This window comes from Hyperolius riggenbachi, chromosome 3 (assembly GCF_040937935.1).
Source record: "Hyperolius riggenbachi isolate aHypRig1 chromosome 3, aHypRig1.pri, whole genome shotgun sequence".
Lineage (NCBI taxonomy): Eukaryota > Metazoa > Chordata > Amphibia > Anura > Hyperoliidae > Hyperolius > Hyperolius riggenbachi.
The window spans coordinates 386,084,336-386,109,028 of NC_090648.1; the positions used below are offsets into that span (position 1 = coordinate 386,084,336).

Consider the following 24,693-nt stretch of genomic DNA (forward strand, 5'->3'; position numbering starts at 1 on the left):
GACTGTGCTTGGTAGACCAGGAATCCATGGTCAGATGGACCCTTGACCCAACGTTGTGTGCCAGAGATGATACCACTTGCCTCTCAACTTCATGGTACAGTTTGGGTATCGCCTTTTTAGAGAAATAATTGCGGCCTGGTATCTTCCACTGCAATGTTCCAATGGCCACAAATTTACGGAAGGCCTCAGAGTCCACCAGCTGGTATGGTAACAGCTGGCGAGCTAACAGTTCCGCCAAGCCAGCTGTCAGACGCCAGGCAAGGGGTTGACTGGCAGAAATTGGCTTCTTCCACTCAAAGATTTCCTTCACAGACACCTGGCTGCTGTGGGTAGAGGAGCAGGAACCGCTAAAGGTCAGAGGCGGAGTGGAGGAGGGTGGCTGTGAAGGTGCAAGGGAGAAAGTCGTTAAAGATGCTGCACCTGAAGGAGGAAGAGGAGAAATGGGGTGGCTTTTTGTTTGTGTTTTGCTTTTGCTCAGGTGCTCTTCCCATTGCAGTTTGTGCCTTTTCTGCAGTTGTCCCTACGTGAGTGTTGGCCTTTCCATGGCTCAATTTTTGGAGGCAGAGAGAACAGATGGCATTTCTCTGATCTGAGGCAGACACATTAAAACATTTCCAAACTGCTGAGCCCCCCTGGGGTGATGGCACTATGGTGGCATCAGCAGCTGACGTTGAAGGGCATGTTGGCTGTCTGTCCATAGGTGGAGATACATGGCGCCGGACACTGCCACCAGCTGTTTCTGAAGATGAGCTACCCCTGTTTCTTTCAGGAACTCGTATCCTCCTACTCCTCTCTGACTCCCCTTCTGAACTGTCCCCCTGTTCATCTCCTCTATTGGGAACCCACGTGGCATCAGTATCATCATAATCATCATAATCATCCTACCCAGCTTCGCTTGCCTCAGACACCTTATAAACTGCACAGCAGGTACTTCATCATCATCCTCCTCACACGTTACATCCATAGTATCACCTAGCTCAGACATATGAGGTGGTGTAACTTGCTTAGCGCCTTCATCTTGTTGTAACAATAATGGCTGTGCATCAGTGATTTCCCCTCCAAATAACTCGTGCGAAGTGTCAAATGCAGCGGATGTGGTGCTTGTAGTAGCGCTGGTGGGTGCAGAAGATGAGGTGTTCTATGTTAAATAGTCAACCACGTCCTGACAATCTCGGGAGTTGATGGGACGTGCCTTCTTCTGAGCACTGTACTTTGGGCCAGGGCCGCAAGAAATCACATCAGCACGACCTTGCACAGACCTGCCGGGTGGCCTTCCTCTGGGTCTGCCTCTACCTCTTCCTCTACCTGTTTTGTCTGTTTTGTCCATATCGGGGGGGATGAAGTGAAAGGTATGCACTGAGTTGACTAATACAATGTGCAGTCAAACAGGAGATCGCGGCACCAGCCAAGGAGGAGGAGGAGAATGAAGACAGTGAAGAGGATGTAGCAGGAGGAGAGGAGGTAGCAGGACAGTGACAGTCACACAGGTGCAGTTAACAGATATGCACGGAGTGGTATATCACACTGCATGCACTCACATAGGTAGGTGGGTGCACTGAACACAACAGGTAGGTATATGCAGTGATGGGTATTACAAATGTGCACTTGTCACACACACGTACCGTGAACAGGTACAGTGACTGGTGGTATTAAATATCACACTGCATGTGCTCACGTAGGTAGGTGGGTGCACTGAACACAACCGGCAGGTATATGCAGTGATGGGTATTACAAATGTGCACCTGTCACACACGTGTACCGTGAACAGGTACAGTGACTGGTGGTATTAAATATCACACTGCGTGCGCTCACGTGGGTAGGTGGATGCACTGAACACAACAGGTAGGTATATACAGTGATGGGTATTACAAATGTGCACCTGTCACACACACGTACCGTGAACAGGCACAGTGACTGTTGGTATTAAATATCACACTGCGTGCACTCACGTAGGTAGGTGGGTGCACTGAACACAGCAGGTAGGTATATGCAGTGATGGGTATTACAAATGTGCACCTGTCACACACACAGGTACCGCCGTGAACAGGTGCAATGACTGGTGGTATTAACAATGCGTGTGCTCACGTAGGTAGGTAGGTAGGTAGGTGCACTGAACAGAGAACAGGTGCAGTGATTGGGATGGGATTACAAATCTGCAGCTGCCTGTCACACACACAGGTAGTCACTAAATGTGTTGGGCCTGGCAGTGGCACAGTAGGAATTACACCAAAGGCCAGCTGCGACTGACTGACAGGGCTGTATATAATGGAAGTGGGCCACACACACACACACAAAAAAAATAGATCACAAGAACAAGATTAGCTCTCAAAAGAGCTGTTGAGGGGTGCTTTTTAGCAATAAGAATCAGCAAGGAGCAAGGTAACAAGCCTACAAGAGCCTAACTAAGCTTTCCCTATAGTTCTCTATGCAGCAGCTCTCCCTTCTCTAATTACTGCAGGCACACGAGTGAGTCCAATGCCTGAAGCTGCCTGCTTTTTATAAGGGGGGGAGTGGCTCCAGCAGGGAGTGTAGCCTGATTGGCTACAATGTGCCTGCTGACTGTGATGTAGAGGGTCAAAGTTGACCCTAATGATGCACTATGGGGGCGAATCAAACGTCGGTAAAAGTTCGCGAACCACGGAAGTTTGCCGGGAACCGTCCACCGGCGAACCGTTTGGGCCATCTCCATAAATTACTGACACGCTGGTACAGAACTCCAGTATTCCTCTCTAGAATATACAATACACAAGGAGTCGGATTGCTGTAGGGGGTGTGGAGGAAGGGGGACGATTCTCCACATATTCTGGGAGTATCCAGTTCTCATTCCTTTCTGGAAGAAGGTTGGGGAGATTATTGAAGAGGCCTCCGGGTTGGAGCTAGAGTGGAATCCTTGGCAGTTTCTACTTCATCTTGCCCCCATATCCTCAAAGAAATATAGGGCTTCAATTATACCACATATGCTAAATGCTGCAAAGGGCCTGATACCTGTTTATTGGAGATCGAGTTCAGTCCCCACTACTAAAAAATGGTTCCAATATATTGACAGACTCCAGGAGGCAGAGGAAACCATATTATCAGGGAAAGATAAACTAGACAAGTATAAATTAACATGGATGCCTTGGATCCTGTATCAGACCACAGATCAATACCAAGACATAATAAAAGAATAACCCACAGACAGAGGTGAAATGATTTACCCATGGACACTTATATGTCATTTACATAATGAGGGTTACACTTGATCCGCTAAAATAATTTTTATGGTACTGATGCATCGGATAGAATGTTGTTGGGTTCGGTTATTATATGTTTTTCTTTTTTTTTGTATATTTTTTTTCTTTTCTATTATTCTTTTTTCTCTTTTCCCTTTTTTTTCTTTCTTTAATTCTACTGTTTTGGTTCTATGAGGTGTATAAAGAAAGGCCACCCAGGTATCAGATATTATTTCCTTTTCTTTAAACCATGAAACAGGATGACACCTGAACCTGATGGAAGTCTAGGGCAAATGTAAGATTTAAAGCAAAAACAACCAAAAGAAACAAACACAGGTTGTAAGATTACTGTCTATTTCATAAATGCTGTATTCAGAACACCCTATGTTATATAATTATGTGTCCAAGATATATAATGAAACGTTGATGTTGAAGAGATATTCGCATATCTGATGGAAAATTGTACAGTGTAGACGAGGCTTAAGAGATTAAACCACTAAAATATTGCTGCTGCTATAATAATAATAATAATATTGTTTTTAGGCCACCATCAAAACCAGACCATCTTAGGAAACCTCCTTTGCCAGGTCAGCCTTCTTTGGGAAAACCAAGTTTTTCAAGGTAGGAAACAATTTCATAGTTCCTTAAAAAAAAGTGTTACTTTCTTGCTTGTACTTGTTCTCTCAGAAATACTCAACATTTACACTAGAGGCAACGGCGAGTTAAATTAGAATCTTATGACACACCACAGCAATACAAATCATATAAACAAGAAAGATATACAGTACAAGATCATATGGAGCATCTTAAAGGACACCTGAACTGAGAGGGATATGGAGGCTGCCATATTGATTTTTTTTTAACCAGATGCCTGGCATCCTGCTGATTTATTTGTCTGCAGAAGTGTCTGAATTACACACCTGAAGCAAGCATGTGGCTAATCTAGTCAGACTTCTGTCAGAAACATCTGATCTGCATGCTTGTTAAGGGTCTATGGCTAAAAGTATTTGAGGCAGGGGATCAGCAGGATTCCAGGCAACTGATATTGTTTAAAAGGAAATGAATATGGCATCCTCCATATCCTTCTCAGTTTAGGGGGACTAAAGGTGGCCATACACTGGTCGATTTGCCATCAGATTCGACCAACAGATAGATCCCTCTCTGATCGAATCTGATCAGAGAGGGATTGTATGGCTACCTTTACTGCAAACAGATTGTGAACCGATTTCAGCCTGAAACCGTTCACAATCTGTTGTGGTGGTGGTGCTGCTGCTGCCCCGCCCGCCCGCATACATTACCTGCTCCGCCGGCGCGACTCCAGTCCCCCGGTCACCGCTGCTCTGTCTGCGCTCTGGTCTCCAGGTCCGGCATGCCTCACTTCTTCTAGCCCGGCAGGAAGTTTAAACAGTATGGCCAGCTTTTAAAGTTAAAATATTTTTAGTTTTGGCGGTTAGAATCACCGTCATTGTGTATTTGCTGTATGTATCCCCATCGGTGGTTTCTGTATACTTCTTGAATTTTGCAACACCAGAGGGACATTCTTCTTTTTACAGGGGGGACGGAGGTCAGATCAAAGCAGGAAGTGCCCTGTTAAAATCAATGCTGCCAAAGGCAGCAATGTTAATAGTCACGATTAGGGGCTATTTGCGGTCATTTTGGAGCTGCAGGAGCCCAATAAAATGGTACCAGGGCAGTGGCGCAGCTAGACATTATGGGGCTCCATAGTAAAATTTTCATGGGACCATCATATCTAGGCACTCTTGAGCAAAGTCACCTGCCCCTACCCTATGAATTGATTGGTCAATTTTCATTCTCATGCAATGCACACTGTGTATAGTTCTTGAGCACTGAGACAGAGTCAGAGGGTGGAGCAACAAAGCAAAGTTAATAGTGAACATATCAAGTGCCATCTGGGCCCCCTCTTCTCCAGAACTCCATAGCAGTTGCTATAGCTGCTATGGCTATTGCTACACCCCTGTGCCAAGGCCACCCGGTAAGCTAAATGCAGCTACAAATAGCAGGAGCAAATGTCAGCTGTTTTTATCAGTGGATAGGGTTAGGTAGTAAAGCGGGGTCTTTAGTGTTAGGCACCAGTGTTACGCATGGGGGGGGGGGGGTAAGCTTGGGCATCACCAGGGCTTTAAGGGTTAGGTAGTATCGGGGATCCTTAGGGTTAGGTGGCGTGGGAGGGGTGTTAGGCACTGCCAGTGTAGTTTTAGGGTTAGGCAGCACCAGGGGGAATCGGTTAGTGTTAGGCTGATGTTAGGGATAGATTAGGTTAGGTCATAGCAAAATATTGGAATTTACTAGTAGCATATGGGTAATTTTACAGATATTCTGCTAGTGGCTATCTCTGTGACCCTTTTCCTCGGTGGCCTTTTTTAGATGTAGATGGGCAGGCAATGCATTATTTTAGTCACACTCTTTTAGAAAAAAAAATTACACAGTAAAGGCCAGTTTTCACTACAAAGTGATGCGAATGCGGCTACCTAGCCGCATCGCATCACTTCCGCCGAAGGCCGCATCACTTCCAAAATTACTCCAAAATTACATAGTAAGGGCCAGTTTCCACTACAAAGTGATGCAAATGCGGCTACCTAGCCGTATCGCATCACTTCCGCCGTCGGCCGCATCACTTCCGTATCGGGAGATGCGGAAGTGATGCGGCCGGCGGCGGAAGTGATGCGATGCGGCTAGGTAGCCGCATTCGCATCACTTTGTAGTGGAAACTGGCCCTTACTGTGTAATTTTGGAGTAATTTTGGAGTAAATTTGAGGAGATGGGACGTGGCTGCAGGCGACTGCGGCCGTGCGCACCACATACACGCAGTGGAAACTCTTCCATTGCAGTGCATGTGTTTCAGCACACCTGCGGTTCGATGCGGCTATGCGCTCCTAGTGGAAACGAGCCCTTAGGGTTTTTTTGTAAGTTCTATTCTGAAAGTGAGGCCCAAGAAAACTTTGAGCTGAGGAATGTTTGTAGGGGTACACCTTCTGGCCAATAAAGAAGTGGGATTTGCTGCTGCAAATTGCTCCACATATAGATTGTTCTGCTCTATGATGTCCTGCAGAAATGCCTCTGTAAGGAAAAGCCCCTCAAAATTAACCCCCTTGGCGGTATGAAAAATACCGCCAGGGGGAAGCGCAACGGTTTTTTTTAATTTTTTTTTTTTTTTATCATGTAGCGAGCCGAGGGCTCGCTACATGATAGCCGCTGCTCAGCGGCATCCCCCCAGCCCCGCCGATCGCCTCCGGCGATAGGCGATCAGGAAATCCCGTTCAAAGAACGGGATTTCCTGGAGGGCTTCCCCCGTCGCCATGGCGACGGGGCGGGATGACGTCACCGACGTCAGCGACGTCGGGACGTCATTGGGAGACCCGATCCACCCCTCGGCGCTGCCTGGCACTGATTGGCCAGGCAGCGCTCGGGGTCTGGGGGGGGGGGGGCCGCGCGCCGCACCGGATAGCGGCGATCGGGCGCGCGGCGGCGGCGATCGGGGTGCTGGCGCAGCTAGCAAAGTGCTAGCTGCGTCCAGCAAAAAAAAAATTAAGCAAATCGGCCCAGCAGGGCCTGAGCGGCACCCTCCGGCGGCTTACCCCGTGTCACACACGGGGTTACCGCTAAGGAGGTTAATAGGCTTCATATCTGAAGTATCCACCAAGATGTCACTTCTGGCAGTAAATGTGGGCAAATTTGGACGGTAACCACTGCGGGTGCACCCAGGGCCGGATTTCTGGAAAGGCCAGAAAGGCCATGGCCTAGGGCGATAAAATTAGATAAGATAAGAAGGGCGGCATGACTTGGAGAGAGAAGAGGTCATATGTCAAAGTAAATCATCTCTTCTGGTCCCGCAGCGCAGCCATCCAGCGCCCTGCTCTGCACTAATAGCTGAATTCCAGAGTTCCACAATCCCTGCATCTCTCTCTCTCACTTCCTGATGTGCTAAAACAATCAGGATCAATCATAATGGTCACCTGATAATTCATTCCTTTGTATGATAGACTTACAGATCGATGTGAGAAATACCAGAGATTTACATTACAAAGCAGATGGAACTAAGTTACGCTGAGTTTTAATGCAGGCATTCCCAGACATCAGTGGTTCTTCACCTCTTTTACAGCTTTGAATCTGACCCCAGCAGTTGTTAATTTACCTAATCCTAATTTATGACTGTGTTTTTCTTTTTTTCCCCTAGTAGCAGTGGTCGCTTCTCTTCCTTAGTTAACTCTTTCCTGACTCATTTTCTGTCCTCCAGCTCCTACCTGAGACTGCAGGATAAAAAATGCTGTTTTCTTCCCTTTCATTGCTAAACTGTCATTTTAAATGACACCTGAGCAGTGGTGCTCATCCAATATTTGGGTATCCAAACTACCCAGATAATCTGAACTTTTTCCACTATCCGAACTTTGAATAGCAATTCGGATATTTTTTAAAATCTGAATAGCACCATCCGAGCAAACTCGGATTACCCATCTGAGAGAGAGAGGGATTTTAAGTCCCCACATCATTAAAAAAACATGATGCTACATGCATCATTTACCCTAAAAACATTTTAAAGGCAATGTAAATAAGCCTTCTTCAGACTTTGTTCTCGTATACTGTCAATATGTTAGAGCACACCACCATATGTACATTCAGCATTCAAAAGAGTATAGATTTTTCAGCAAATATAAATAAATGTCATTCAGATGCTTTAAAGTGGAGCTGAACTCTTGCACAGGACAGAAGGAAAACAGAGATATGTACCATGTATGTATTTCGAGAGGCTGTCTAATTCCCCTTCCTCTGTGTCACAAGTTGTAATTTGATCTCTACACTGTGAGTGTCACCTGACTGCCACAACAGCTAAGCTCATTTGAAAGCACAGGATGTTAAAAATATGTCTGCTTCCATAAAAGCAGGAAGTAGACACACTGCAGATTTATTGCAGGATTTGTATCAGCTGTAACAAAAATGTTTTTATTGAAAGGTTGTGTTGTTGCGTATCTTTTAGAGCAGAGAGGAAGTTCTGAGTTCAGGTCCACTATAATTACAACAGAACATCCAAAGTGGGTCTTGATAGGATGTTTGCTACTTACCTGTTCTCTGTTTTGTATGGGCTTCTCTCCATTGCACTGCCCTGCCACCTGTTTGTTGGTCTGACTGCAGCCAGTCGCACAGAGGACAAAGAAGCAGAGCATGCTCTGTCCACTCGCGCTCCCTGTAATTTCTCGCTCCTGCCCATGGCAGGTACAGTGTTATGCATTCTTGACAAGTACCGGTCATACATCTGCGTCATTTCTCAAGTATGCATGCCCAGAGCACTATCGGCTGCTGTGCACATTCGGGCAGGAGCGCAAATTACAGGAATTATTTGTTGAATGGGGGGCAGAGCAGCACAACTGAGATGACTCCATTCAAACCAATAATCGCTAGTCAGAGAGTTGGACAATTTTTTTTTGGGGGGGGGGAGGGGGGGGCCTTGGTGACAGCAGGCCTAGGGCACTGGAAAGTACAAATCCGGCCCTGGGTGCACCGCATAGAAAGGGGGGAAAGGTGGGGGGTAGATATACTGCTGCAAACCTGGCTAGTGGTTGACTTGTTCTCTATTCATATACAGACATTTTCTTCTACTTTCTGTATTCTCAGCTTCTATTGTGGGGAACAGTATCAAAAGCCTTTACTATGACTTTTTCATAGATATAAATGGCTGATTTCAAGTGTCATAATTTTTATTATCTAAAAATATAGAATGTTTTAGTATGCTAAAGTCTTCTAACAATGTTTTTCTACTTTGCAGGTCACACACTGATATGGTAAGCAAGTTTTTTTTATCTTCATTAATTAGCAGCAGCTGATTTAAATGTGGCCTAATGGCATCATTAGTTATTTGCTCCACCTTATTTGCAAGCTGAAAATGTTAGAAATAGCAAGTAGAATACTTTTTCAAGATTTCACATTTTTCTATGCTGTAATCTTTTAAATGAGAAGTAAGCAAAAAAAACAAAAAGACAACAACATTGTTGTATATTCCTCCCTAAATTAATGAGGATAGCCATACACAGAAACATGTAAAGGAATGATGGAGCTGCATAATATATTAACCCTTTCGCTCCTAATAGCCCTACCCAAATGGCACCTCAATTTGGTCAAGCCAGTTTTTCCATTTTCATGTGTCCCAAGAAAGTACTCATTACAAATTAAGAGTTCTTTAAATGCCCCCTAACTTCTTAAAGCAGAGAGCCTACAATATTATAAATATAGTATTGTTTGTTAATTTTAGCATACCACATGATTATACATTTAAAATGAATGCAGGAAATGTAATAGCAACTTTAAAGTAAGACCTTTAAAGTTTATAGAAATTATAGACCTGCAAGCTTAAATGAGTCATCAGGCAGTATTAAAGAAAATAAGTGCTACTTACCGGGGGCTTCCTCCAGCCCCAAGCTCCCAGCACGTCCCTCACCGCAGCTCTCCCCGCAGCCGTTCACCGCAGCTCCGTCCTGGTCCCCGGCTATGACGTCAGGGCGACCTCCAGGTCGGCCTGTACTGCGCCTGCGCGATCGGTGCTGTCAATCACCGCCACGTGGGCCGGAGTGGATTGCGCAGGTGCAGAACTACTGTGCCTGCGCGGTCCACTCTGGCCCACGTGGCGGTGATTGACAGCACCGATCGCGCAGGCGCAGTACAGGCCGACCTGGAGGTCGCCCTGACGTCATAGCCGGGGACCAGGACGGAGCTGCGGTGAACGGCTGCGGGGAGAGCTGCGGCGAGGGACGTGCTGGGAGCTTGGGGCTGGAGGAAGCCCCCGGTAAGTAGCACTTATTTTCTTTAATACTGCCTGATGACTCATTTAACATCAGTTGTATGCAAACTATTTGAGAGGTTACTAAGAGTGGCCACTAACGGTCCAATTTCTAGCGAAAAATCGTTAGAGCGATAAGAAATTCTGATCGGATTGGTTGTAAATAATCTCTGTTGATGGGCACAATGGATTATGAATGATTATAAAAACAGTCGTCTGATTGGATTTTCGTCTAAACAAAATTTGGATTTCTTGTTGGTTGTGATAGATAGAAAGCAAAGATTGGTTCGTTGATGGTGGATCACTTCCGATAAGAATTTCTGATCGCTCGAACGATTTTTCGCTAGACATTCAACCGTTAGTGGCCCCCTTAAGACCCTCCCCCCATGTGGTGCCTAACCTTAACCCTCCCGTTTGTGCCTAACTTTAGAGATACTATACAAGACTTCATAGTAGAAAATAATCGTATTTCTCAGCATAAGCATGGGTTTACTAAAGGCAGGTCCTGTTTGACTAACATGCTCAGCTTTTATGAGGTAGTGAACGCTAATGTGGATATTGGGAATGCTGTAGATGTGATATACTTGGACTTTGCAAAGGCATTCGACACTGTTCCCCACAAAAGTCTGGTGCAAAAGTTGAGGATGCAAGGACTGGGGAAGAATCTGTGTGCATGGATATGGAACTGGCTAATGGGCAGAAAACAAAGAATTGTGGTCAATGGGGCATATTCAAAATGGGTGACTGTTAGCAGTGGGGTCCCACAGGGGTCTGTACTGGGTCCAGTGCTGTTAATTTATTTATTCATGATCTAGTAGATGGAGTAAGCAATGTTGCTATTTTTGCAGATGATACACAATTGTGCAGAATCATCAACTCTCAGAAAGATAGGGACATATTGCAACAGGATCTGGATAGGATGGCTATATGGGCCCATAAATGGCAGATGAAATTAAATGTTGAAAAATGTAAAGTCACGCATTTTGGTCATACAAATGGTCTAGCACCACACAAAGTAAACGAGATACAGATGGGGACATCAAACTTGGAGAAGGACTTAGGAGTACTCATCGACAACAAGTTAAATAATCGTATTCAATGCCAAGCCGCTGCAGCTAAAGCTAATAAAATTTTGGGATGCATTAAAAGGGAAATAAAAACTCGAGATGCTAGCATAATATTGCCCTTGTTTAACTCTCTAGTAAGTCCACATCTGGAATATGGAATTCAGTTTTGGGCACCACATTACAGGAAAGATATTGCAGTTTTAGAGCAGGTGCAGAGATGGGCAACAAAACTGATACGAAGGATGGAAGGTCTCACTTACCAAGAAAGGTTAGATAAACTGGGTTTATTTTGTCTAGAGAAAAGGCGCCTTAGAGGGGATATAATTAACATGTATAAATACATCAGAGGGTAATATAAAAGCTTGGTGGATGAGCTTTTTGTCCCTAGGCCTTCAAAAAGGCCGGGCGGTTCGCTCAGAAACAGCCGTATCAGTCCGCAGACAGACTGTACACACGCCGGACTGTCGCTGGAACGCCCACCCAGCGGGAGGTGACGACGGACCCGTCGTTGCCTGCAGTCCAGCGTGTGTACGGACCTTAAAGCGCACAGTCTTATGCTATAGTTATAGAAAAGGCTGCATAAAAATTGTGTATGTGGAGGTCAGATAAATAATAAAAGTTTATAGGAAAGCTTATAATTCTTCAAACTATTAGACTGCAATGTGTGCCACCCTGGCAGTAGAGGAAAGACGAAAGGCACCTATACTTGACACCAAGACACCCTCATACCCCAGTCTCATGATAATTTCCATGCTTACCTCTAGGGCTGGTTCTAGACTTTTTGTTGCCACAAGCAAACTTGTGAGGATACACCCCCAATTTTGAACCTGACAATTTACTCATATTTTGCCCCATGTAATGTTCTCCCATGACATGCTGCAGCTCAGCACAATAGCACACTGGCTGGCTGTGAGTCTGTGACAAACAAACTGTTCACCCTCAGCCACTCCATTCCTCCTCAGGAAGGTACACACAGTACAAAAATGCTGCCCCTGAAATCTCTGCGCCTGATGCAAATGTTTCACCTTGCTTCATGAGAGAACCGGACATACCTCTTCCCACACTCTATTTCCCGAAGAAACTTTGATGATTAAAATGCTATAAAGAGGAAGCAGCACACAGTAGCAGCTTCACCCTCACAAAGAATAGTGGCTGTTTAGCCAGAACAAGAGATACAGCATGGAAACAGTTTCTGAGGGCCAGGTAGGTCTACAGTCACAGTGTCATTATCGTCATGAGTGATCAAGGTGCTCTCACCAGAATCAGAATCAGAATGCTGACTTAGTCCTGGTTAAAATTCGGTCACAGAATGTAATCAAAATATGGTGCAAGTTGCTGCCAGTGGTCATATTGTTTTTCAAGTCTCTGTAAGTGGGCAGTGGTATTTCTGCTTGGGCCTGATGAATTGTTAAAACTCATTATTTAGGCTCATATAAAGGCTTTTTTTTCAGAATGTTTTAGATTCACTCTTATCTCATGATTCACTAACATTAATGCATATTTGTGAGACTGGGTAAAACGTTGGATGTTACAAATTGGTGTAGTGAATAGCACTCTTGCCTTGCAGCTCTGGGTCCCCTGTTTGTATTTCAGTCTAGACACTATCTGCATGTTCTTCTCATGTCTGCCTTGGTTTCCTCTTGGAATTCTGGTTTCCTCCCACATCCCAAAAACATACAGATAAAATAATTGGCTTCACCATAAAATTGGCCCTAGAATATAAAAATCAGAATAGATTTTATTCGCCAAGTACAGCATCGTACAATGAATTGTTGTTGGCAGTACAGATCTGCAAGAAACTTCATGGACAAAGACATACATTGAATAGGTACACATGGAGAACAGATAATAATAATAATAAAAATAATAATACACTTAAATGTGACATACAGTTTACAGTACATTATAGTACATAATACGCGGTGCAGTGTGGATAGATAGTTGCATTGCTCATAGTGGGAAGGCGAGGCGAGAGGCAGAGTTGAGGGCCAGGACAGCTTGGGGAAAGAAAGTTTCTGTGTCTGGCGGTGGTGGTGGAGATAGCTCTGAAGCGGCGCCCCAGTGGGAGTACATTAACCACTTGACGACCAGGTGTGGTTTGCCTGATCTGTGCTGCGTGGGCTCTCCAGCCCGCAGCACAGATCAGGATTATGCCAGGGCGATCAGACTTACCCCCTTTTTTCCCTACTAGGGGGATGTCCTGCTGGGGGGGTCTGATCGCCGCTGGCTTGCTGCGCTTTGCGGGGGGGGGCTCTTCAAAGCCCCCCTCCGCAGCGTTTTCTGTGCTCCCTCCCTCTCCCTCCCTACCTTCCATCCTGCGCATTGAAGGATAGGCGTCTGCCTATCAGATGCCGGCGATCCCCGGCCAATCAGAGGCCGGGGATCGCCGATCTGCCTTACGGCGCTGCCGTATGATGTAAACAGCTGGGATTTCTTTCTTCCCCGCGTGTTTACATTTTGCCGGCGAGCCGCGATCGGCGGCTCTCCGGCTGTCACGGAGACACCCTCCGTGAACGGACATGGAAAGGCCGCTCGAACGAGCGGCCGTCTCCATGGAAACCCGCAGACGACCAGTTTACGCCAATCGGCGTTAGCTGGTCGTCAAGAGGTTAAAGTAGTGGTCCCAAGTCGCCAAGTAACAAGTCGTTCTCCCTCTACACAAACAACTGCAGATTGGAGGCCGACTCTGTAAAGGTCATCAAGTTCGCCGACGAGTACCGCCAACAGGTGGAGAGTATTTGCAACTGGAGCAAGGAGAACAGGCTGGTGCTTAACACTGCAAAAAACGTGGAGCTAATCATTGACTTCAGGAAGTCTGCTCCCCCTCCGCCCCCTATTTATATTGACGGCACCGAGGTAGCCAGGGTGCCATGCGCCCGGCTTCTGGGAACTATGATCTCCAGTGATCTCAGCTGGATGCCCAACATCACTGCCACCCAACGGAAAGCCCAGCAAAGACTCTTCTTCCTCCGCCAGCTGAGAAAGTTTGGCATGACTCAAGAAATCCTATCCAACTTCTACACCGCCACCATTGAGTCAATCCTCTGCTCCTCCATCTTGGTCTGGTATGCTGGGGCCACCGCCAGTGACAAGGACAAACTTCAGAGGGTCATTAGGTCAGCGGAGAGGATCGTTGGCTGCCCCCTCCCCTCTCTTGACCTGCTACACAACAACAGACTGAAATCCAGTGCTCTGAGGATTGCAAATGATCCTTCTCACCCAGGCCACCGCTACTTCAGCCTGCTGCCATTGGGCCGGAGGCTTCGGGCCATCTCCACAAAGACCACGAGACATCTGAACTCTTTCTTCCCCTCCGCGGTCAGCCTCCTTAACTCCCTCCACATACTTCCATCAATGCAAGCCCCGATGAGCTGCGGGGCGTTCTGTGCCATGGCAGATCAGTCAACTGCACCAACCCACTAGCCCACAAGACTAAATGCCAGACATCTCGGTGTCACACTGGGGACTGTGATGCTTGGGATGCATAGGGCAATGCAATACGACGTATAGTGCAATGCAATGTACAGAGCAATGTATAGTGGAATGCAACGAAATGTAATGCTAACTCATGCTAATCCATTGCCCATATGGCTCGCTGCTATCTATCTATGTCTCTATCTAGGTCTCTATCTTCTCTCTAAACCTGATGTATGTATTGTGCCAATAACAATTCCGGGTATGACCCAGTCATGCTTGGCGAAATAAAGTTTTTCTGATTCTGATTCTGGTTGCCAGGGTGAGAGGAATCTCTTGCAATCCTGGTTGCTCTAGATTGCAGTCTGGAGTGGTGCAGGTGCTCTAGAGATGGGAGGGGGGTTCCCTGATGGACATATGACTATGGCAAGGATTAGATTGTGAGCCCCTCTGAGGCACAGTAAAGGGACAAGACTATTGTATATATTTTCTACAGTGCTATTATGTCAGCACTATATAAATATTAAATAGTAATATTTTCAGCTGCTGACAGAGCATATGTCAACATCTAATCTTAAAGAGAGTCTGAAGCGAGAATAAATCTCACTTCAGACCTCATAGATAGCAGGGGCACGCGCTATCCCGCGGCTTAACGGGGGTCCCTTCACCCTCAAATCCCCTCGTTTCAGCGGGGGAGCGCTTCCTGGTTGGGGCAGGGCTAACCGCCGCAGCCCTGCCCCATGCGCGTCTGTCAGCGCGTATCTCCGCCTCTCCCCCGCCCCTCTCAGTCTTCCTTCACTGAGAGGGGCGGGGGAGAGGCGGCGATGCGCCGCTGATAGACGCGACTGGAGGCAGGGCTGCAGCCGTTAGCCCTGCCTCCAGGAGCTACCAAGTCTGCGACCAAGTGTCGCAGTGGGGGGTTTGGGGGTGAAGGGACCCCCGTTTAGCGGCGCTATAGCGGCGGTTTAGCAGGGGCACACGTGCCCCTGCTAACTATGAGCTCTGAAGCGAGATTTATTCTCGCTTTAGAGTCTCTTTAAGCATAGGAGACAGTCAAGCTATATTTTTAGCTAAATGTACTGCTTAGTCCAGATTTCTTACATGGTCCCATAGTTATCTGGTTTAAAAAGAAAATACATTTATCTATTAAGTTCAACCTTTTAAACCTTAAAGCCCCATCTACACGATACGATTCTTTGCGCGATTCGATTATGATTCTATTTACGATCTGATTAAATCCGACATGTCCGATCGGGATTCAATTCGATTTGCCATTGTTTTTCATAATATATATTTGCATATATAATGAAAAAATTACTTTTCTATTAATAGCAACATGGGTGACGTTTCAAAACCTGAACTGGTTAAGAAATCAGCATAAGGCCTTTTTCCACTACCCTGCGATTTGCGATTTGATTCTGAGCGCAAGGTACATTAAACTAATGGAAACTGCAGCAGCAATTTCCATTAATGCGATTGCGATGCAATTTTGGTCAAAGTGCAATCTATACTATACTATACTATATATACTGTAATGAGTATAGTAGCGCAATCGCATGGTGGAAATTAAAACGTGATTGCGATTGGGATCGCAATCACGATCGCATTTCGTAGTGGAAAAGAGCCCTAAGGGTCTGTTCAAAGGGCTTAGCCGAAAAATGGGTGTGTCCATGGACCAGAATGTGGGTGTGGTCACAGGTGGAGACAAATTTACATGAACTTAGCAATGGTGGGACATTAGATTAGGACAGTGGTGGCGAACCTTTTGGAGGCCAAGTGCCCAAACTGCAACCAAAAATTCACTTATCTATCGCAAAGTGGCAACAACAATTTAAACTAAATACTGTACAAACGTTTTAACTTATACAGGATCATAATGGAAAATCCAAGTTGAAAATAAATTGTGAAGATAAACAATTTTATCCATCCTACTCCAGAAAAATGTATTCATTTTTTTTTTTTAGAACCTCCCAGTTTTATTTTCTGTTTTAAAAAGCTAAAAAGGTAGGTTTACCGTAATGCTATTGTCTCATATGATGATGATTCAGCTTTTCCAATAGTCTCGCAGTTAGCAATCATGTGACCCCCAACAAGACAAATTCAGCAATCATGAGGCCCCTATCGAGACAAATTCAGCAATCATGAGGCCCCCAACAAAAAAAATTCAGCAATCATGAGGCCCCCAACATGACAAATTCAGCAATCGTGAGGCCCCCAACAAAACAAATTCAGCAATCATGAGGCCCCCAACAAGACAAATTCAGCAGTCATGAGGCACATAAATAGACAGCATTTCACATAAATAGGCAGAATGCCCCCTTAATATGGTAGACACAGTGGCGTCCCTACCATTGGACGCAGGGGGGTGTGGCGCCCCGGGTGACTGACACTCATGGGGTGTCAGCACGACCCCCCCATGGAAGGGTAAGAGCAGTGCTAGAAGGAGGGGCGCGGGACAGCAGCAGGGAGGGGGGATAAATCCCCCCCTCTCTCACCTGAGTCCCCTCCTTCTGCCTCTCTTCCCCGCTGCCCGCCCGGAACCCCCCAGGTGTTGAAATCCCTGCAGCCCACTGCGGGGACTGCCTCCCGGAGGCAGAGCAGGGCTACGGGAAGATGGCTGCCGAAGCCCTGCACTGGAGACTATTTGTGTCTCCAGTACAGGGCTTCGGGCGCCATCTTCCCGTAGCCCTGCACTCTGCCTGTCAGTGCGGGAGATTTACACTGGCTGCAGGAGGATCGTCGCTGGAGGATCGTCGGGGAGCTGCGCGTCAGAGGCCGGCCAGGTGAGTGTTTTTTTTTTTACAGGATTATTTTCTGGTGAATGCTCCCTGCATAACGGTTATTTTCTGGTGAATGCTGCGCCATAACGATTTTCTGGTGAATGCTGCGCACATAGCGATTATTTTCTGGTGAATGCTCCCTGCATAATGATTATTTTCTGGTGAATGCTGCGCACAGAACGATTATGTTCTTGTGAATACTGCGCACATAATGATTATTTTCTGGTGAATGCTGCGCACATAGCGCTTATTTTCTGGTGAATGCTCTCTGCATAATGATTATTTTCTGGTGAATGCTGCGCACATAACGTTTATTTTCTGGTGAATGCTGCGCACATAGCGATTATTTTTTGGCGAATGCTCCCTGCATAACGATTATTTTCAGGTGAATGCTGTGCACATAGCGATTACTTTCTGGTGAATGCTGCGCACATAGCGATTATTTTCTGATGAATGCTGCGCACATAGCGATTATTTTTTAGTGAATGCTGCGCAAATAGCGATTATTTTCTGGTGAATGCTGCACACATAGCGATTATTTTCTGGTGAATGCTGCGCACATAGCGATTATTTTCTGGTGAATGCTGCGCACATAGCGATTATTTTATGGTGAATGCTGCGCACACAACGATTATTTTCTGGTGAATGCTGCGCACATAGCAATTATTTTATGGTGAATGTTGCACACATAACGATTATTTTCTGGTGAATGCTGCGCACATAGCGATTATTTTATGGTGAATGCTGCGCACATAACGATTATTTTATGGTGAATGCTGCGCACATAACAATTATTTTCTGGTGAATGCTGCCCACATAACGATTATTTTCTGGTGAATGCTGTGCACATAACGATTATTTTCTGGTGAATGCTGCGCACATAGCGATTATTTTCTTGTGAATGCTCACCACATAGCGATTATTTTCTGGTGAATGCTGCCCACATAACGATTATTTGCTGGTGAAATGCTGCTCACTTTACGATTTCTGGTGAAATGCTGCTCTCTTTACGATTATTTTATGGTGAAATGCTGCCTACTTTACGATTATTTTCTGGTGAAATGCTGCCCATTTTATGATTGTTTTCTGGTGAAATGCTGCCCACTTTACGATTATTTTCTGGTAAAATGCTGCCTACTTTACGATTATTTTCTGGTGAAATGCTGCCCACTTCACGATTATTTTCTGGTGAAATGCTGGGGGGGGGGGGGGGGGGGAGTTGGGAGGTGGAGGGGTGGTAGTGGTGGGGGGGAGGGGTGTCTTATAATAACCAGCACTGGGTGTCAAATGCCCTAGGTACGCCACTGGGTAGACACCTCTCACCTGGCTTCTGAATTCTCCTCTACTGGCTGCTGTGCCTGGCAATACTGTTTTTGTCTGGATTGGGGATGATGTGTGGGCTGAAAGGCCTGGCAGTGATGCTGTGGCCGGGCTGGTGGTGATGCTGTGGCTGGATTGGCCTGGATAGTTTAGGTAGTTAATAAAAGTACAACATTGATGAAAGCTGCAGTTAATGGTGCACATACCATGTGAGAAGAGGCGTGGATGGTGGTGGGTGCAGGGCAGTGGATCCAGTAAGGTAGTGAGTGACAGGGACCCCCAGGTTAGGTAGTGAGTGACAGGGACCCCCAGGTTAGGTAGTGAGTGACAGGCGCCCCCCAGGTTAGGTAGTGAGTGACAGGGACCCCCAGGTTAGGTAGTGAGTGACAGGTGCCCCCAGGTTAGGTAGTGAGTGACACAGACCCCCAGGTTAGGTATTGAGTGACAGGGACACCCAGGTTAAGTAGTGAGTGACAGGCACCCCAAAGGTTAGGTAGTGACAGGGACCCCCAGGTTATGTAGTGAGTGAAAGGCACCCCAAAGGTTAGGTAGTGAGTGAAAGGCACCCCCAGGTTAGGTAGTGAGTGACAGGCGCCCCCCAGGTTAGGTAGTGAGTGACAGGGACCCCCAGGTTAGGTAGTGAGTGACAGGTTCCCCCAGGTTAGGTATTGAGTGACAGGGCCCCCCAGGTTAGGTAGTGAGTGACAGGTGCCCCCCAGGTTAGGTAGTGACAGGGACCCCCAGGTTAGGTAGTGAGTGACAGGGACCCCCAGGTTAGGTAGTGAGTGACAGGTGCCCCCAGGTTAGGTAGTGAGTGACAGGGGCCCCAGGTTAGGTAGTGAGTGACAGGGACCCCCAGGTTAGGTAGTGAGTGACAGGGACCCCAGGTTAGGTAGTGAGTGACAGGGACCCCAGGTTAGGTAGTGAGTGACAGGCGCCCCCCCAGGTTAGGTAGTGAGTGACAGGGACCCCCAGGTTAGGTAGTGAGTGACAGGGACCCCCAGGTTAGGTAGTGAGTGACAGGGACCCCCAGGTTAGGTAGTGAGTGACAGGGGCCCTAGGTTAGGTAGTGAGTGACAGGGACCCCCAGGTTAGGTAGTAAATGACAGGGACCCCAGGTTAGGTAGTGAGTGACAGGCGCCCCCCACCCAGGTTAGGTAGTGAGTGACAGGTGCCCCCAGGTTAGGTAGTGAGTGACACGGACCCCCAGGTTAGGTATTGAGTGACAGGGACCCCCAGGTTAAGTAGTGAGCGACAGGCACCCCAAAGGTTAGGTAGTGAGTGACAGGGACCCCCAGCTTATGTAGTGAGTGAAAGGCACCCCAAAGGTTAGGTAGTGAGTGACAGGGACCCCCAGGTGAGGTAGTGAGTGACAGGCGCCCCCCAGGTCAGGTAGTGAGTGACAGGGTCCCCCAGGTTAGGTAGTGAGTGACAGGTGCCCCCAGGTTAAGTATTGAGTGACAGGGACCCCCAGGTTAGGTAGTGAGTGACAGGTGCCCCCCAGGTTAGGTAGTGACAGGGACCCCCAGGTTAGGTAGTGAGTGACAGGGACCCCCAGGTTAGGTAGAGAGTGACAGGGACCCCCAGGTTAGGTAGAGAGTGACAGGTGCCCCCAGGTTAGGTAGTGAGTGAATGGGACCCCCAGGTTAGGTAGTGAGTGACAGGGACCCCCAGGTTAGGTAGTGAGTGACAGGGACCCTCAGGTTAGGTAGTGAGTGACAGGGGCCCCAGGTTAGGTAGTGAGTGACAGGCGCCCCCCAGGTTAGGTAGTGACAGGCGCCCCCCTCACCTGACAGCCAGGAGTAGCATCAGACCTCAGTATCAGCCAGCGACCAGTTAGAGCGGACGCAAGGACCCATCATGCTGTATATGCGGAAGTGATGTCACTTCCGCATATCAGTGCGGTGTCCGCTAGGTCCTAGCACCCGCACTAGTGGTCGCCGGCTGATCGAGGTTTGATGCTGACAGCAGTGGCCAGTGCGGGGGAGGCAGCTGCGGCCGGGGAGACTGCGGGGCACTCCAGTAAATAGATTGGGGGCACCCTAGGACATGTTGGGGCACAGCCCCCCCTAAAATACGGCTAGCGACGCCCATGGTGTTAGACATGTCTGTCATAACAGCCATACTGTACGGCAGTCACAATTGTTTTGAAAAGTTGGACACAGATCATGTGACAATCAGCTTTGGATAATAAAAAAGAAAAATGTGGTGTTTGTGCAAATTATTTTGTAAGTTGTCCAACCACTTTTCAAGGTCTTGGATCTCATTCAAAATATGCTTTGAATTGATATGCCATTGTTTTCATAATGGTCATCAATTAACATTTTACTAACTAGTATAACTAGCTATGGCAAATATATAGGACTAAACCAAAGGTCCAAAATGTATATTGCAGCCTCATTAGTTAGAGTAATAATCATTTTACATTTTAATAAGAATATTATTTGTGCATAAAACAGTACTTGAACAGCCTTGAAGAAGCAAGTAACATAAATAAGCATAAATGCTCTATTTGGCCATCCTCTCCACCAATAGTGAAGAAGGTGGAATTTAAAATTTTTCTATTTATGTAAACTTAGTGACATTGTAAAAATGATTTGACTGTATTTGCACACCTACTAAATTGTTACCTTTTCACTACCGCTCACTTTAGTGTTACGTGACCTAAGAAGGGGTTGCAAACTTTTGCTACCTGGCAGCAGCAACCTTTAGTAAATTAGAATGTGCTGTAACTACTATTTGTAATTTCTAAAACTACAGTATAATAATTGTTTGATATACTGATGTCATTTTACAATTATTTATTTCTTCTTTCATTGTAGGATGAAGAACATGGTATGTGCAAATCCGTTTATGTGTGTGTATATTTATTTCTTAATAATGGTTTATATATTTCCATCATCTTTAATGGCCTTGTGAGATACAAACATATACAGAGTTCATAAACAGTAAACATAGTTGAGGCAAAAACATGTACAGCAATGAAAAGAAAAAGTATTTGGAGTCCCCCTTCTTTCTGAGTGGACAACTTTGAAAAATGAAGGGATAGAGGCACTAGATAAGGCCAAGAGCGAACTGTAACTAATAAATCTTGTGTAGACTGAACCTAACGTATCTTGGTTCTTAAGCGGTCTTGGATGAGCTTTCTAGCACAATAAAAATGCATGACAGTCTTCTGAAAGTGTCCACCATCAGCATGAAATTTAACTAGATTCTACAATATTCGCACCCCCCCCCCCCCTTCCTGACAAACACAAAATAAACATAAACAAGGCCACTCAGGCTGGTTTCAGTATCTGTCCACCATAATGCCCAACCTAACTTTAAATAATCTTCACAGGCCTATGAAAAGTAAATAGCTAACTTTTTCAGAACTCCACTGACCAGCTATGTCCTAGGCAAGAAAAAGTTTGATTCTAAACTCCAGCACTATACAGGGCAACTGGAAATAACACAGGCGAGTGACATGTATCTCTGTGTTTAGTCTGCTGTGGGAAGGAAGGGAGAGGGCTGCCTAATACTGCTAGCTAAATAAGACAGAGGCTACTTAATAATACTACCGAATGCATAAATCTTAGTGAATTGCAATTTCTTCACATTTCTTGAGGCAATTACCGCACAAGTCGGTAATTTACCTCACTAGTCAGAAATTCTTATTTTCTGTGCGGTAATAGGTTTATTGCATTGGAATTTGGGAAGGTGTTTGGTAACATCATCTGTTTTCAGCATTACTGGATGTGGCAATGCTTAGTGAATTGAGACCTTTGTGTCTGATCAGCATGCTCATTATGGGCAAGTGACTTAAAGGAACACTATCGATTAGCATTTTTTTCAATGGAGATAGGAATAGTTTGGTAATTGCTGTTAAGTACAGGTGTATGCTTTAAAATTCATATCTCTTTTTTACTGTTATCAAATTTATTTCACACTTATTGATGGAATCTGAGGCAAAATCTGACGGGACTACACATTCATGAAGGGAGGGGGGATTCCCTTACACTGCATCAGTTAACCCTGTGTGTGAGAGAAAGCTCTCACTGCCTGTCTCTGAATGATCTGTCTGCAGAGAGCAGAGGAAATTTAACTTGTTTTTAATTAGGACAATTTTTACACAGCTACTTAGACATTATTTGTACATTGTCATTCTAGGACACTTGGTTTGATACTGTTCCTTTAAAGTATTAGAGGCAGAGCATTATCACAGAAGTGAGGCAACTGGTATTGTGTATTACAGAATGAAGATGGCAGCCTCTGTATTCCTCTTACTTTAGATTCCCTTAAATGTTAACCATTTGGACCATTAACAGTATGCTGTTTCCAGATGGGAAGGTATGGATTTGTGCACCACAGCTGAGCCAACTGATTTGTGCACCACATTCCCTGCTGAGTTAACTGTGCCTATGCTAAATTATATTTTACAAGGAACATTACCATAGAGATCCTATACAATAATGTGGCCAACTAAGCTGTTACATAGAGTTCTATCACCTTCCCAGGTTTCCTTCTCTAAAACCCATAAAAGATTTGGAAACTTTATGGATTGAAAACAATAAGAAAGGAAGTAAAAACAAAATCAAAATTCTTGTCAGCAACTTTCCTCAACTTGTTTTAATCTTTTATTGAAATGTTCTACAAAAAAAGTCCACAACTGGGACACCTTAAGCAGTTTGCAAAACTCCTCCCTGATCTCTTGCATAAACAGAATACCTTAAAGAGAACCTGTAACAAAAAAAACATCCACTGGGGGTTACTCACCTTGGTAGGGGGAAGACCCTCCGTTGTAACTTCAGGCAGTCCAGCGCTGGCTCCCCCGAAGTGTCCCGGAATCCTCCCTCGGCAAGGCTGACAAGCGCTGATTTATTTACCTTTCCTGGCTCCAGCGTGGGCGCTGTTGTGGCTCCCCACACGGAGATAGGAGAAAATAGCCGATCTCCATCGGGTCCGTTCTACTGCGCAGGCGCAGGAGACTTGTGCCTGCGCAGTAGAGCGGCCCGACAGCGATCGGCTATTTCCACCTATCTCTGAGGTGGAGAGCCGATACTGCGCCTGCGCTGGAGCCCGGGAGGTAAATATTTACATCCCCGCTGTTCGGGGAGCTTTTTTGCCACTGCTGCCGTGGGACCGAGAAAGAACGGGGGAAGCCTCAATAGGATCCGGAGGCTTCCCCCACCCGAGGAGAGTACCCCCCAGGGGAGGTTTTTCTCGACACAGGTTTTCTTTAAGGAGTAATATTAGGGACCCCTAATATTACTTGGTATTTTAGTGAGTAGGGACCTCTACTCACCAATGGAAAGTGAACCCCCTAATGGAAAGTGAATTTATACTCTGACATCACCATTCAATAAAAAGCATGTCTCACAACTTTTCTTTCGCATATATAGTTATTCAAACTGTTTTTGGTCCAAAGTAATGTTATGTACAGTAAAGTCTTGGCTATTCCGGCACTGACAGGGATTGGCTGATGCCTGATAAGTGTGCCTTCTGGTTGCAACCAGCAAAGCCAACAAATAGCCTAAGAAGTTGACCTTCAGCACTGTGAGCACTACCGGCAATTTGTGCTGATTGGTTGAAACTGCTCGTTAACCAAGCCCTGGATAACCAATACTCTACTGTATGTAAAAATCATATTCTCTGATGAATCTACTAACCTACATAATCTGATTACTAATCTGATTATCTGCTTTTTTGTCATGGTTTGTTGAAACTTTTACCTAATCATTTGTTTCCTTAAAGTGATCTGAAACTCTGACAGAACATTCAATAAAAATGTGTTTTCCTACTTTTTTTTTTACTCATACAGTTATCATATTTGCCTTTGTGCATAAGTAATATTGTCTGTTTACAAATTACAAGTTTCCAAAGTGTAGTTTATCGTACCCTGAAAGCTGGCATTGCATTTTATTCAAACTGCATTTTATTATATATGAACATCTTCTAATGAGCTTTTCTGAACTGTGTGTGTGTGTGTATGAAGCACATAGAGCTCCTTTTCACTTGTTAGACTGTGTTTACACACATTGTAACAATATTGGAATGGAAACAAAGATACTGTTATCTACAGTTTGGCTGCGGATTGAAGCTGAATAGCAGGACAAAATGTTTTTGTTTAACCA

General features: G+C 45.8%; 1 protein-coding gene across 3 annotated transcripts in view; it reads left to right on the plus strand.

Moving 5' to 3' along the window:
* Positions 1–24,693, plus strand: part of LCP2 (lymphocyte cytosolic protein 2) — a 537,761-nt gene that overhangs the window by 423,575 nt on the left and 89,493 nt on the right. For all 3 annotated transcript variants that reach the window (XM_068277396.1, XM_068277395.1, XM_068277394.1), the window contains exons 13-15: positions 3,756–3,833; positions 8,992–9,007; positions 21,403–21,415. In XM_068277396.1, coding sequence (XP_068133497.1) covers positions 3,756–3,833; positions 8,992–9,007; positions 21,403–21,415 — 107 coding nt within the window. The remainder of the gene's footprint in view (positions 1–3,755; positions 3,834–8,991; positions 9,008–21,402; positions 21,416–24,693) is intronic.